The following is a 16,476-nucleotide window of genomic DNA, read 5'->3' on the forward strand; positions in this document are numbered from 1 at the left end:
CAGGATGTTCCAGGCCTCTTGGAGGCTTTTCTTTTTAGCCAAAATGGCCTATCTTGTCTTGGCCTCAGGAACTGAAGGCAAGAGGCTTGGGACAATGTCTGACCTTTATCTGTGACTGAGATGCAGACACTGGAATGAAGCATAAAGTCAGTGGGAACTTTCTGGCTGAGGGCTTCACCTCCTTACGACGTATTTTTTAGGAAATGGATACTGAGAACTGGTTGAGAGTTCCCTCTCTCTCTATGTCCCTTTCCAAGACCCTGAGTATTCGCTGCCCTCCTTAGACTCCTGCACCCCAGGGCAGCCTGACTTGGACTTTCCCTGATACCCTGAGTATGGGGCACCTGGCTCCACTCCATAGGCCTCATACGGTAAGCAATTACCAAACTCCTATTACTGCCAAACACCAACATGAAGGTCTGGATGATTGCAGGACTTTTTGTAGGGTTATGCGTGGCCAGACCATTGACCATGCCTATATAATCCCCCAAACAACTCTTTACAATAGTTAATTTAATTTTGCCGTTTTAAAAACTGAAATAGACTATAATGCAGACTCACTCAGATTAAAGGCCTTGAAACACATCTCCTATTCTAAAGTTGATGATAATAGAACCAACTCCCAAAAGACAACAAAATCACATTACATATCAGGGTATAGTCAGGAAGAGGGAAATAAAGATGGGGTTCTATCCTAACTCGGTTAATGTTTTCTCCTGTTGATTAATCCTTTCACTTAACATCTTTAAGTTTCACTCCTTCTGCTCCAACCCTGTACTAGGCAAAAGTCTAGGGCCTAGAGATGCAAACAGTAATGTAAAAGAAGGCATGCCATGATGGAGAACTGTTCCCAGAAGGCAAGCGTGTATTTCCAGTGAGCATGGGACAGCTGGGGCGACTGCTGCTCAGGGGCAGAGCATGCGGCTAACGTGCAGAGCTGTGGGCTAGATCCCCAGCACCACAGGACAGCGAAAAAACAGAACAAAAACACATTACATGGCAGCATAGCAACAGTCATGCTCACAGAGAGCTACTCAGCTAGAACTTCCACAGCAATGTGGAAGAGTTTAAATTGTGTTGTATCTCACACACACAGATAGAAAAAAAAAACTTGAATCAAGGAATTTTCAGACCTCACATATTTAGATAATTAAGTTGCTAAGAATACAGCTCAAGCAAAGGGAACAAATGCCCACACGGGACACAAGCAGGAATGCCTGGCCCGGTGCACAGCAGGGCAGAGTGGGGACAGGTTCCTTATGGGATGAAGATGGGGACAGAAGAGGAGATTGTTTGGTTCAGACACAAGGCAGCTATTTTTTTTTTGCATATGACCATGATGGAAATATGATTTGACAGCTTGTTTGAGGTAGTGTCTCAGAAGAAAATAAACACAGAAAGGCCAGCGGTGTTCAGCAGGCCACAGTACAGCCAATCATGACGACCAAGTGCACAACACAGCACCGAAGGTAAGGACCCATGACCCAGAATGCCTATGACCAGAACTAGTTCAGATTTCTAGTTTTTTCAGGTCTGGGGCTCTTTGCACACAGCTAACACAGCATGGGAAGAAGACCCAACTGGGAATTCACGCGTTCACAGACATGTCACCTTGTGCATTACCTGCAGGCCACTCCATGTGGCACTTTGCTTTGTGCATTACGTTTTTTCTGTGACCTGTCACATGAGGTCAGGTCTATGACTTTCTACTTGTGGCATAGTGTCAGTGTCTAAGGCTTTGGATTTTAAATTTCGGGATTAGGGATGACTGGCCTCTGCTGGCTGTTCTTACCTGACCAGTCTGATAATGCTTGGCAAACTGGCTGACTACTCGGTAATCATTTGAAAAGTACTCCATCAGAATTGACGGAACTTCAGCGAAGTCTGTGGGGCACCTGGTCCCTGAAAAGAAGAGAAAAAAAAAAAAAAGGTATGAGTTAAATCAACATGTTTGTCTTTCATATTATATGCATTTTAAAACTTGTTTGTACTTCTGATCAACTATGATAAGCTTTAACTCACTGAACCAATATTTTACTCTATAAAATTGTACATATTTGCAGAAAAGTTTATTATAATCCTATGTATTTTCCTTTATATTAAAAGTAAAATAAAGTGTTTGCACAGCTGCTGAAAGGCCTTACAGAGCAACACTCACACCCTCCCCACATAGCCTGTCTTCTGCTGTGCTGGCTGACATGAAATATAAATTAAAACCCTCTTACAACTAATGAGGCATTTGTATTTAATTTACTGAATTCCATTTCCAAATGCTTTTAGCCTTCATTTGTTTTCAAAGGACTTTATTTAAGCTACATACTGTTCTTTGTAACAAAGTCAATCTTTGGTAAGAAAAATCAATATTTTAAATTCAAAGTTCCTTAAGGCAACAAATCTCTGAAAACCTCCTGTTGGTACTCTACTGCTCCAGTCAACCTACCCACACTCTTTTCAAACATGACTTTCTTGCCCAAGTTCTGTGTATCCACAGTTAGTTAATGAGCAATGGATGCTAACACCTTATCGGGAAGTGATCAAATGCTAACCAGTAATGGTAGTGAACTGAGGACTTCAGATGAAGTACAGCCAGGTGTGGAGGTGCACACCTGGGATCCCAGTACCTGGGGGGTGGAGGAAGGATGATCAGGTGTTCAAGACCAGTTTGAGTTATACAGTGAGTTCAAGTCCAGCCTGAGCAACACTGCAGAGGAATTTTAATCCAGCAACGTGGCTGCTCACATCCAAAGACATTTTAGGTCTGTGTAATCCAGCTGTAATGGCACACCTTTAATCCCTCTGGCTGGAATATAATCACTCCCTTAGGACACACCTCTAATCCCAGACAATGAAGGTAAAGTTAGTAGAAGGAAGCAGCCATGTTTAAAAGTGACTCTAATTAAGGGGCAGACAAAGTAATGAATCAGAGAAAAGTTAGACTGAATGAGTCAGAGATAGAATATACCCAACCCTCATAAGAACAGCAGAGGGAAGAGAGGCAACTTAAGAGAGCAGCACATAGACACACAGATGTGCGTGCACACAAAGACAGCCAGAGTTTTATCAGTACAGTTTTACAGAGGCAGGTTGCAAGTGAAAACAGAATGAGCCAGAGAATGAGTCAGAAGATTAGGACACATTGCCAGAGTTAGTGTGAGGCCAAGCAGAGCAGTTCACTCAGAAGCCAAGAGGAACCAGATTGAATCAGTCACTTTGGACAGGAGTTTGGGCCAGAACAACTGAGTTGAAGCAGCCAGCCAGCGTCCAGAAAGAGCTACAAAGGTGAGTTTATTCATCAGTAAGCCTCTGAGGCAATGATTACAGCTGGCGAATCAGGGTTACTTTTACATTAGCCAGTGAGTCCAAGGCCAGCCTGAATTATAACAGCGAGTTTAAAGCCAGGGTGGGCTACTAGAGATCTACAAAAGCTACCTTAGAAATAAGAAAGAGAAGAATAAAATCCTGAATGTAATCAGGCATCGTTAAAATCCGTAAAGCATAGTAACAATGTTGTGCAGAAGTAGAATTGTCAGAATACTTTATTATACTTTTAAGAAATAATTTTGTTTTGTAACAAAATACATGGAGTTTTTATTTTAAATAGAAAAAAAATTTCACTAAGTATGCCAGGGACTAAGGAGACAGATACCTACTCTCTTCACACACACAAGTGTAAGTTCCCTGTGCCATTATAAAATATAAGTGGGCACAAATTCAAGGTTGACACTGGGGACTTCCTCCCATTGAGAGAACATGACAGGACCGAGCGTGAGGGTGACAAGATGAGGTCATCTGAGGTCAAAGGCCTTGGGCAGCGAAGGCCAGCAGACATGACCACGGCCTCCTGGAGCAAGCCGTCCTCACCAGTGACATGCTGATACCGAGTCCGTCCCAGCATTGAGTGCATGGCATGGCCCATTTCGTGGAAGAGATTCTCCATCATCCCGGGAGTCAGTAAGGTCGGGGTGTTCCTGGACGCCTGAGGAAGATTCAGCATGAGGACGACAACCGGGAGCTGGTAGCTGCCATCTTCCTTTAACCTGCCCCCTCGGATGGTGAAGTGGCAATCCTTTAGGGGAGTACACAGAGACGAAGGTGTCAGGCGCTCTACAGAACAGGCCTAGACAGAAAACTCATAGAACCGTGTGAGTTCAGACTTCTAACATGTTCCATTTTTATCCTCTTTATCTACTCCCATGGTTTTTTAAGCCACCAATATGTATTAATGGCTCCTATGCAGCTGCTGCGGAGGCAGGCACTGGCCTGATGTGCGCAGGACTGGGAACAGGTGTGGAAACCACACTCTATGTGGTAACACTGAGTGGGCAAAGGTACGGATGGCCCTAGTATCAGGCAAGCAGCAGAAAGCCTCCAGCCTGCCGTCCCTGTTCCTGAGTAGCCAAGCAGAGTCTGGAGTCTGGAGCAAGCAATCTGTCGCTCCCTCACAGGGACATGAGGCAGATGTCTCCCAGTTCAGAAAAGATAAACTAAAACTAAGCCTCCATCATGTGGAGAGACAACGCCCACCCTGGATGTGTTGCCTCCCAGATCCAAACCCAGAGGAGTGTCAGAGTCCAGAGCTGAGAATCCTTAAACTGCTAAGGAAAGAGGAAGAAGCTGGGACCCAGAGAGGTGTCAGCCAAGTCGCCAAGGGAAGCAGTTTGTCTTCACAAGCCTGATCTGCAGAATGTAGAATGCTACCTGTCAAATCTCAAACTGAGCGTATCTCTTACACATATCCTGTTCACGTTGGAAACCGCAGATTGCTAGTAAATTCCAGGCACCGTTTTTTGTTGTTGTTGTTTCCTGTTCTAGTTGTTAACCTGACGTCATGGCACTTCCCACTGCATGAAAATACTAAGGGTGATCCGTGTGCAAGCGTACTGTGCAGCAGAAGGGAAGAAGCCCGTCTGTGTGTTTCCCATGCCATGAGCTAAGTGGTAACAGAACATTGTTTACAGACCCAGCAGCTTGTGGGAGAAAGAGTTTCTGGCTTACACCTCCCAGGGCACAATCTATCCCTCAGAGGAACCAGGACAGCACTTCAAGTAGGAGCTGAAGCAGAAACGATGGAGTAACAGTGCTTGCTAGCTTACCCTCTCATGCTTTATGATACGCCCCAGGGCCACCTGGCTAGGGACATTATGGACCGAAATGGGCTGAGATCCCCTCTATCAATTAACAATCAAGACAACCCCTCACAGACGTGTCCAGAGCTGAACCAGGTAAAGAAGACAATTACTCGGTTGAGATTCTTCCAGGCTGTGTTAAGTTGACAGTCGGTGCTAAGTAGGACAACTGTCATGAAAAGGGGTCCAGAGCTGGGGCTCTAGACAGAATGTTTAGGGCCTAGGCCTACAAACCTCTATCTGTGTCCTGAGCTAGTGCGTAACCTTGCTGGCATCATTGTATTAAAGCCTAATTCAAAAGGCTGGGGTAAACATTAAAAGGTGTGAATAAATAAAGCACGTATGAGCTGGTTTTCAAGAATTAATGCATGCAAAACGTTACCAGTCATTATTATTAGTTTAGGTAATATCACAGTCCAAATCCGAGTAGTTACTACTGGTCCATGCAGTTCCTCTCGTGATCTTTATTACGTTCAAATTCTCTATTTTCACAGTTATATAGTTAAAAAAAAATCTTTGGTGCCCTTAAATGTTATGGAACTGTAAAACTGACAGGTAAAGTCACATTCACACTGATAAACTGCTGGCCACTTCTGGACAAGCCAGCTTGTATAGGAAGGCTTACCTGCTGTGGTTTGTTTGCTCGCTGGAAAAAATCACAGTAAATGTACCCCAGCAACCCTTCAGATTCATGAACGACAGCCTAGAATACAAGTTCAAATTTAATGGTCAATGACGCAGGACCCCATCAAAAACTCAAACAAAACAAAATAAGACAAAAAACACGAGACCCTGTATATTAACTACCCATGGCCATGGCTACATTTTAATTACCTTTTTTCCTATTCTTTTAAAAGTATATTCTAAGTTTCTCAAAATATTCTCCTATTTGTTCCATTTCTGGAGCCCGGGACTTGAGAGCCCTGTGTTCAAGAGAAGACATTCTTCTCGGGGCCCCGGGTCACATCTGCCCTTCCTTGATACTAACCATAGCTCTTCACAGAAGGCTCCTCACAAACAACCCAGAAGATTTGGGAAGAAAGGCGGGCTTGACAACTTTAGTGATAAATTATTTTCTGTCTTACAGTCCACGCACGCCCTTGGATCCAGGACCCACAAAGCACAGCTCTGTCCCCCACACGGTCATTCGGCTCCATCTTGCCTTGTTCTTCTGAACTTGGTGATTACAATTTGCTGTTCTCAGTTTTCATGTTTATTCTCTCCCTTCCTTCTCATCTCCCGCCCTCAGCAAACAGCTACAGAGTACCTCCTGGGTGCCAATTTTTTTTTTCAAATGTTGTCCCACATTCAGGTCCTTTGTGCAAGGTCCTGAATCCAAAGTGGTGCTTGATCATTTTATGGAGGACAACTGAGCTGGGACACCCTGTCAGAATACAACTGACCCAAAGAAGACGCTGCTGGGGCCCCACCCACACGGCCACAGGGCCCAGGTACTGCCACAGCAGGGAGAGACTTACCAGCTTCCGAACATCGTTACACCACACCTCTCCTTTGAAGGGCTGTTCTGCATATAAGGTGATGCCCAACAGTTTGTTAAATAAGACATTCAGGCCTTCCATGCACGCTCCAAGGGATAAAAACGGGCAATAGAGACTGGGCTCAATGTTATACCTAAGGGAAGAAACAAGAGGTCAACTGCGTTACTTCTATTTACTTTCAGAAAATAAATTCAGTTAACTGTTCATCTATACTTAGGACCAGAGTAACAAAAGAGGATTCACAGAAGGTAGGGGGTTAGGGATACAGTTGGCAGTCCGTAGTCCTGGTTCTACACCCAGCAATTCAATCAACGGCAGCAGAAAACGTGGGTGGGTAGGTGGGAGCAGAGATTGTTTTTTTTAAACCTACAAGTCCCATCCTTGTGTGGCTTGGATCCTAGAACCCTGACTGGGGCAGTGAGGGAGTGAAGAAAGGGCAGACATACGGATTTGCAGAAAAGCAGGAATTGAGTGCTATGAACTCCCTGATAGAGAGGCCGCACGACACAGGTGGACAGGGGGCGGGGTCACTGCATCCAGACAAACAAGGAGGCAGGAATCATGTACACAGGGGAACGAGCAGACAGGTGGAGCTGATCTCAGGAGCAGTGTCTGTAGGCTGCTGTTCAGGCCATTAGCATCCCAGGGGAGGAAGCTACGGCAGGACCGTCTGCACACACTGCTGCTTCCCTTTGAGCCACACCTGGGAAGGCTGTGCCACTCTCGAAGGCTGAGGCACAGGTCTGTGACACAAACACGCCCATGCCAAGCAGTGCAGTCACTCAGAATTCCACTTATTCCCTACACGTAAGAACTCCTTATCCCATTAACAACCGAGGACAATGACTGGTGAATTAGGTGTTGTAAGAGAGACAGGAAGTGGGGAAAGAATGAGAACCAGCCTGTCTGGGGTACACACAACTGTGCTAAGAGACGGCGGGTTTGCCCTGGGTGCTGGAGAAGAAAGAAGATGTGACCATGGAAGGACGGCAACACAGTTTAAAGACAACTTCAGAGCAGGCTTGAGACCTCAGGCCTCTAGGACCAACAAGGAGGTGCTGCTGCGGCTGTGGGGGCGTCCCTGCAGAGAATACAACCAAGTGATCAAGGCAAATGCCAGGGCTTTCAGAAGAAGGGGTAGAAGGAGACACCGCCACTTAGAGAGGGACACGCGGGACTCAGGAGAATGCGCGGTGAAAAGGAAGAAAGGGAAGCTCGGGGCTGCTGGTCAGACATTCAAGGCACCCAGAAGCCACCGCTCCCTCTAACAGCAAGAGCCATGGGGACAAATGGGACAGCAGCAGGACCCAGCAGCATCTGGGTCATACAGCAAACTGCTTCCCCTGAAACTGAGTTTACTCCCAGCATCCCTACAATCCCCAAATTTAAGGTAGAGAAAAATCTCTCCCGCCAGTAGTCATTAGAAGAGAAGGAACCATTCTGAAATATTGCCAGAACATTCTGTTCTTACTATGGCCTGCCCTCAAAAGAAACTACTTAACCAAAGCCTAACTGAAAGTCCAGGGAGCTGAGGGAACTGCTGTAGAAATACCCAAGCCAAGCAGCCTCCAGACCGACCCCAGCAAGGAGGGAGGGGCTGGGAGCACTAGTGGTCACCCCAAGGGCACAAGCCGTGAAGCTCGGCTGCGGTCTCAATGTCGGCACCAGGGCCCAAAGCAACAGAGTAACCAACCTAGGGCTGAACTCGAGATGTGACTGAATTCTCTATCGACTGACTAGATGCTGCTGCTGGAGTGTGACACAGAGACAGGATGTTACGAGCCAGCTGCCATCTGCGGCATGAGGTGTGCTTGAAGTTCGTGGAGCTGCAGGTAAGCAGGGGTCGCCCCGGCTCGGGACTTGGCGCCTGCTTGTCTTAGAAGAGTTACAGGCAGTCCACCATGTGACCAAGTCCCCATCTGAAAAGGGACGGCTGTGCTACTGTCCCTTTCTGCAGAACAAAGTGTCTAAAGCTGCTTCGTTTCCGATGGTGTTTCTGTATGTGCTCCATTCCTGCTCACTTTCCTTTGGTGTTCACCGTCGGTGATATGTAATATCGTTTATGACAGGCTCTCTGACCATGTTGCATTTCGCCTTACAGTTGGCAGGATTTGAGGGGAGAGGGAAGCACTGGGCTATGGCAGTAGCCATGGTGACCGTGTGCTGATCCTGGCTATGGCAGTGGCCGTGGTGACCGTGTGCTGATCCTGGCTATGGCAGTAGCCATGGTGACGCTGGTCCTAGGCTATGGCAGTAGCCCTGGTGACCGTGTGCTGATCCTGGCTATGGCAGTAGCCATGGTGACGCTGGTCCTAGGCTATGGCAGTAGCCCTGGTGACCGTGTGCTGATCCTGGCTTTCTCCACAGTCTTTATTTGCACCAGAGCCTGGGAAGTGTTTTCCCATTTTCCTGGTGTGAAAGTCAAGACCATATAAGCCCAACACAGAACCAGAAAGAACCAGTATTCTAGTTTCAAGTTTAGGACTCGTGTTGGCTTGAATGACAGTGGCCTCTATGTATTTGAACACTTTATCTCAGTTGACATAACTGTTCGGGAAGGACCAAAGGTATGGCATTGTTGGAGGACGGTCCACCGCGGGGTAGACTTGGAAATTTTAAAAGCCTACACCAGGCCTTTCTGTCTCTGTCTCTGTCCCCAGATCAGACGTAAGCTCTCAGCTTCTGCCCAGCACCACGACTGCCTGCTGCAATGCTCCCTGACATGATGATCACAGACTTACCCTCTGAAACTATAAACAAACCCACAAGTAAGTGACAAGCCCTGAGGACAGTCCAGTCACCCTTAGACCACTACTGGGTGATGGAGGCTCCGGGCTCTCAGTGGAAACTGCTGTCCACTGCTGCCTGGAAAGGAGCCGTCAACTCCTCACCACAGCCTCTCCCCAAGCGAGCTGCTGATAGGCTGAGTTAGAAGTCCAGGCAGGAAAACGTCTCAGTGCAGGTACCCGATATGGCACCCTCCTACCAGTGACCACAATAAACACAAACATTCCCTGAATTTATTAGAGTCAAAAAATACTTATCAGCCATGACATAGGAGCTATCACATCCTTATTTTGAAGGTAGGCAATTGAAACAAGAATTACTTCACACAATGGCCGTCAGTGACTGAAGTCACATGGACTGCAGGCAGGTAAGCTGCTGCTCCCAGGCTTCTATGCCAGCAGCCTGAATACAGTCCAGACAGGAGGCCCTGACCCACCCCAGGATGCCGACAGCAGTGGGCATGCTCTGTTTAGCCTCACTCTCGGGGAGACAGTGGAAGGGGGCATCAGCCAACGCATATCCTCTGCTCTGACATGACACTCGGTGAGGCCCCTCAAGAGTCAGTATTCAAAGCTGGGTCTTTGCAAACAGCACGAAGCTTGTAGGAATGACCTCGAGAGAGGACCCAGTGCAATACATGATGGAACAGCCACACATGTGCAAGACAAATGGCATGCTCTCTGCAACAACAGCTCCTGATAAGGTGTGAGGGGAAACATAGGGAACCACTGCCCTTGAGTAAAACTAGACTGTGGAGGCCCTGCCTGGGCCATAGTCTAACAAACTAAGTGAAAAGCAGAGTTGGTGGTGTCACCACATATATGGTAGCTTGAATGGGAACAGCCCCCATAGTTTCACGTGTTTGAATGTTTGTCTATAGGGTGTAGTACTATTAGGAGGTGTGGCCTTGTTGAAATGGGTGTGGCCTTGTTGGAGGAAGTGTGTCACTGTGGGGGCAGGCTTTGAGGTCTCCTATGCTCAAACTACACCCAGTGTGGCACACAGTCCCTTCCTGCTGCCTGCAAACTAAGATGTAGAACTGTCAGCTCCTTCTCCAGCATAATGTCAGCCTGCATGCTGCCATGCTTCCCACCATGACGATAATGGACTGAACCTTTGAACCTGTAAGCCAGCCTCGATTAAATGTTTTCCTTTATAAGAGTTGCCGTGGTCATGGTGTCTCTTCACAGCAATAAAATCCAAACTAAGACAATACAGATCCTGACTGCCACCAAAGGCCCATGAGCTGAAGGCTTAGGCTCCTAGACCATGTGCTACTGGGAAACAGTGGAATCTTTAGGATGTGTGGCCCAATGGAAGGAAGCTAGTTCATTGAGAGTATGCCACTGAATAGAACACCTCCATCCCTCCTGACTCTATCTGCCTCTGAACTGCTGTGAAGTGAGCAGCCCTTCCACTATGTGCCCCCGCACCATGCCGTGCTGCCTAGCAACAGGCTCCAATCAAGGAGGCCCATGGACCACAAAATGAGGTCTCCAAAACTGGGAGCAAAACCAAACCTGTTCCTTAGAAGTCTACTCTCAGCTGTGTTGTTACAATGATAGAAAGCTGACCATGCACACTATCAGGAAACACTATTGCAGACTAGGTTTGAGAAAACAAATTAACATTAGAAAAGAGGGAGGAAGGGAGGAAGGAAGGACAGAACCACAAACAGAAATTAAAAGAGAACAGAAGAAACAAGCCCAGTACAACTTGACACTCACTGTACCCAAGAGCTGAATCTTGGGCAGATACCTATATTGATCTTTTGTGCTTATTTTGAATTTTGAAATATAATTTCATAATAATGTTTCGTTTTTTTAAAACTTTTAAACTACCAAGGTCACCATGTCCCCACCCACAAACACAAGATTTCACACACTAAACAGAAGTCCTTCTGTGATAGTGTTTTCTGAGTAATTTTACAGTAATTTACAGTAGTAAGTATAAAACACATTATTATTATACTATGTTCCTTCTGAAAACATCTTGGTCCCGAGCACCACCAGCACACACCCAGGGCTCTGGGGCTCGCTGCTGGCAGAAGACACAAGGCCTACCCGAAGAAGCATGAAGAACAAAGCCCAGCCTCTGACGGGGCAGATTAAACAACTCTAGAAATTGGCCTCTGGGGGTCAGGGCAGGAATAGGGCCGACATTTCCTAGTGAACATCTTTGTTCTAACGTTTTAAACCATGCGAGTGTACTGCCTATTCTAAAAAAAATGTTCATTTCAAACAAAACTATTTCAGATGCTTTTCTCATCTCATTCTCTGAAGATCCGGACTGAAAGCAAACAGCATCTGCTCCTTGAGATTGAGCTGCAGTCCTTCATCCCACTGTGGTCTTCCCCACGTCACCCCGGGCAGACCTAACACTCGCTACTTCTCCACTACTTCGGAACAGGCTGTCGTTCTTCTAGAGTAGCATCTGAAGTACTTTACATACAGTGAAACAGCCCCGTGTGAGGTGGAAACTTAAGGCTCTTTGGAGAGTCAGTTGTGTTGGATGGTGTCCTGCCTGGGCAAACACATGAAGGGCCGTTTTCCTGAAGTGCATGCGGGTTAGGAGGCGAGGGCAGACGCGTGAAAGGACGTTTCACTGAAGCAGACGTATGTGAAAGGCTGTTCTGCTAAGCCAGTACAGCTCTGCCGTCAGGAAAGACAGGTCTCAGAGAAGGCAGGTGTGCTAGGCATCACTAATGTGCAAAGTGCTCAGGACATATGACTCCCAACCCCCTCTCACAGGGGCCTTTCTGGAGACGCCTACCTCTCGGCACGGATCACACCACTGTAGTAGGGAGGGTCCCAAGGCATCAGTTCCTGAAAGGAAATGGTTCGCCATCAGCAAAGATATTGACTATTTTTGTCAGAGACCTGGCCAGATTGTAAAATATAAGCCATTTTTTAAAAACATATACTAAAAAATATTTTTCAACCCTGGCAAGGCACAATCTGACTTTTCTGTAGTCAATGCATAGAGACATGAATAAGGTATAATCCTAGAATTCATCCCGGGTCAAGGTAAATGACATTCTAAAGTGTAGTCACAAAAGTCAACATTAATGGGTTAAATCAGCCAGAATAAAAGTTTTCTCAAAGCATAACCCATATATCAGCCCACAAGATACACTGCAGGTAGCAAAAGGAGATGAGCAAGATCAGGGTGCAGCCCCTAAACTAGAGCCAAGACCACGCAGAACACAGCTGCTGAGACTTTCAATCCTCACCCTTTGGAGACTGGGCAGGACCCCAAGTTCAAGGCCCTGTGCTAAAAGGCCAAATTAACATTATCATTATTTTATTATAGCAGCAATAGCAGCTGTGTGACAGCCAGTGAAGGATGCTAAAAGTAAGCCAGAACCCCTGACAGGATGGATAACTTTACCTACAGAGGTCAAATTACTAGACTGTACGTGACGGTCTCTCAACAGCACCTTCCACACAGGCACAACACCTCGATGAGTAAGGGCTTCCGAGTTGCTGGGGGTGGGGGGATTATGTTCTGCTGGTAAGTTGCCCTTTCCCAAGTAAATAAAGAACCCAGCACCCATGGTTATACAGGCACCCTGGTCAAATGCAGTGAAACACACATTCACAGAAGACATGAGGGGGACCAGATGGGAAAAGGAAGGGGTTTGGTGGGAAGGAAGAAGAGATCAATGAAGGAGGGAAATATGATCAAATTATTCTATTCACATGTATGAAACTGTAACTAACAAATTTAAAGTTAAACAAAGTTTAATCGAGAGATACTGCTTTCAGTTGAAAGTGTGTTTATATTATTTGAAATTTTCCAACAAATTTACTTACAGAATTTTGAGGACAGAGTTTTGTTTTCATTTCTTGCATCATCTCAAAATCTTTTCTAGTTCTGCAAAATAAGTCTATCATTACTTATCAAGAAAAAAATTAGTATTTGCAATAAGAATACACTTTATACTTTCCAAAAGTCATAATATTGTGGCTAATCCAACTTTTACTGAAGCACTGTATGAAACTACATAGATCATCAGGTCATTGAAATTCTGCTATACGCACAATGTAGGTGAATGCCTTAAAAGTACTTTGAAGCAGAAAGGCAGAGATTCACCAGCAGGCTCTAAGTCAGCACCCCAAAGGCAGGAAACTAAGCAGCTCCTCATATGAAACCCTCACACGGCGCAAATTCACAGCGGCTACGCAGCGCTTTCCCTATGGGAAAGTTCAGAGCAACAGGAAGAATCTTTTAGAATTTACATACATTCATGCATACATACAACTAGACGGTACATTTGCTGAGAATGCAATCTAAATACACGTAAACAGAGAACTCGTTAAGCAAAACTGAGAAAACGAAGGAACCTCTTCATCGGAACAGACACAGAAGCTCACAGGCATTAAAAGATCTCCAAAGGGATGAAAATGAGCCAAATTAGAAAGGACTCAAAAGCAAAAGTTTAAAACCCAAAACAGATACAACTGGAGAGATGGGCCAGTGGGTAAGAGCTCTTACGCTCCTCCAGGGGACCTGAGTTCAGTTCCCAGCACCAAACAGCTGCTCACGACTTTCTGTAACTCCAGTCCCAGGTGATCTGATGCCCACTTCTGACCTCTGCAGGCACCAGGCATGCACACAGTACGTACACATACATGCACATGCAGATAAAACAGTCAACACTCACTACAGACCTTTAAAATATTTCAAAACAGAAATCTGAGCTAATACCCAATGTGTCCTATGGTCCAAAAAAAAAAAAAAAAAAAAAAAAGACAAAGGAGGCTAGACGCTTTGTGAGGCTGACAGGCCACAGCCTCAGTTCCCAAACCAGCAGGTCCTCTATAAGAGGGCAAGGACTGGAGGGAAGGGCAGAGACAGCAGCAGGGAACCGAGGAGACCACCATTAGGTGTGGGGCACGGAAAGGATGTGGTGTGCCATCACAAACACCGAGGCAGACATCTTTAAAAAAACCCCAAATCCAAAGGCCCACTGCAACCAAGTTCTCCTGCATTTATCTCCAGGAGACCAGCTGTGTTGTGAGTCTGTGATAATTAGTGACATGGTTTAAAACAAATGGTTTCAATAACATTTTGGGCAGGGAGGTGGTGGCACACACATTTAATCCCAACACTCCAGAGGCAGAGGCAGGGGGATCTCTGTGAGTTCAGGTCAGCCTGGTCTACAGATCAAGTTACACAGCCAGGACTACACAGAGAAACCCTGTCTCAAAAGGACCAGGCCCAAAACAAGCAAACAAAAGGACATTTTGGAACGGTGCTGCTGAAGAGAGCTGGCTAAGTTCTGGGACGAGCACCCAGGGAGGCGGCCCTCAACCTCTTCTTGGGGGATCATCTCTTGCCAACAGATCTGACTCACATTTAAACTTACAGTCACAGGAAACTGGAAACTACTTAATTTTTAAAACAAATCTCTTTAAAAATTTTAACTGTGGAAATTGGAGAGACGCTGAGAAGGTGCACACATGTAAGGGGGACCCAAGTGCACCCCAGATGCACGCCATGCCAGGCAGGCATGTAAGCAGAGGAGATAAGGGAGCCCCAGAGGCAGCTGACTATCTGGATTGACAAATTGTTCAAGTGACAAAACCTGTCTCAGTGTGTAAGGGACAGTGATGGGGGCACTCACCGTCGACTGCAAGCACACACAGTGGGATGTGATCACATGCAAACACACAAACATACACCACACACATGAGCTGACTGAACAACCGAATACCACGTAGAGAACACACTGACCTTTCGGAGAGCCTTTCCGATAACTTCTCAAGGAACTGCATGACAGTCTCTAAGGACAAAATCCAAAAGAAACTGCCTTCAATCATGTGAAATAATGTCGACATACATGTTAAAATTCTAATGTGAGGGTTTTCACACATGTAGTCTCCCCTAACGTGATAATTTTCAAGGCAGGCCAAATTGTCTCCATATGATTGGAAAACAATCATTATTTCTAGACACTGATTATTTCCTGGAAAAAACAAATTAAACTTACAGAATACTATACTAGTTCAAAGCCTCAGACTGCACTCAGGGTTAAGACTGACAGAAGGCAAAAGGAAAACAACCTGAAAGGATAATATAAATCCTGTTTGTCTCCACTTAAGGACCAGGCCTAATTTCAAAAAAAGGACATAAGGTACCAGCTCTAGGAACAGACCATAAGATCTAGAGCAAGACCACAAAACCCCTTCCCAAATAGCAGCCTAGGGATAACCACAAAAAAATGGAGAAACATTTCAGAATGGGCCATGTGCACTGGGCAGCCCTCTTTTATCACATGACTGAACACTCATGACATAGGGATGTCAACCACTGATCACCTGTGACCCCGGCACCCACCAGTGAGATTTTAGATTACCTAATCCTTCCAGAGAATTCCCCCAGTTCCCTATAAGAAGATCTCATGCCTTTATCTGGGGTCACCATTTCAAAGAATAGTTGACCCCTGCATGCTGGTCGGTTCTGCAAAATAAACATTCTTTGTTTTTGTAATACTATCAGTCTGGGGTTTTCCTCCAGAGATTTTCGGACCCTTGCAAACCCGAAATTTCTGTCCAGATACATGAACGAGAAGTGTCACAGATATGTTTAATTATTCTAAGTTTCAAGATGGCTACATACTAGCTTGATTCTAAAAGTCTGTGCATGGAGGAGTGAAGGCTAGCCCAGCCCAGCATGGAGGAGTGAAGGCTAGCCCAGCCCAGCTCCAAAAGGACACCATGTCTCAAAACAGCTCAACATACCTAGCCATCTGGGAAATGCAAACCTACATGAAACCCCTTCCTACTCTAATCAGAATGGCTGTTATTGGAAAAACAAAAACAAAAACCCTAAGGGAAGGATGGGCAGAGGGAGCCCTTATTCTCCACCGCTGGCACTGTAAACTGGTATGGCTCTAGATCAGCAGTGGAGGGACCTTAAAACCCAAGAGAACCTCTTGTAGGTCCAGCATACCTGTCAGTGTACACAGCAATGCTGTGCGTCCTAAGTCTAGATGCCCATCAACAGATGAAATAATAAAGGAGGGAGAGAGACAGACAGACAGAAGGAGACAGACAAAC

The 16,476-nt window shown here is 46.0% G+C and overlaps 1 protein-coding gene across 1 annotated transcript in view; it reads right to left on the reverse strand.

The window, feature by feature from the left end:
• The window catches only part of MIPEP (mitochondrial intermediate peptidase), a 92,879-nt gene that overhangs the window by 57,228 nt on the left and 19,175 nt on the right, over nt 1–16,476 (reverse strand). The window contains exons 8-14 of the mRNA XM_080926211.1: nt 15,152–15,200; nt 13,228–13,288; nt 12,185–12,237; nt 6,605–6,758; nt 5,752–5,829; nt 3,862–4,066; nt 1,793–1,902 (exon numbers count right to left, since the gene is read on the reverse strand). Of these exons, the coding sequence (XP_080782337.1) occupies nt 1,793–1,902; nt 3,862–4,066; nt 5,752–5,829; nt 6,605–6,758; nt 12,185–12,237; nt 13,228–13,288; nt 15,152–15,200 (710 nt within the window). The remainder of the gene's footprint in view (nt 1–1,792; nt 1,903–3,861; nt 4,067–5,751; nt 5,830–6,604; nt 6,759–12,184; nt 12,238–13,227; nt 13,289–15,151; nt 15,201–16,476) is intronic.

Source organism: Micromys minutus, assembly GCF_963924665.1.
Source record: "Micromys minutus genome assembly, chromosome: 12".
Classification (NCBI taxonomy): Eukaryota; Metazoa; Chordata; class Mammalia; order Rodentia; family Muridae; genus Micromys; species Micromys minutus.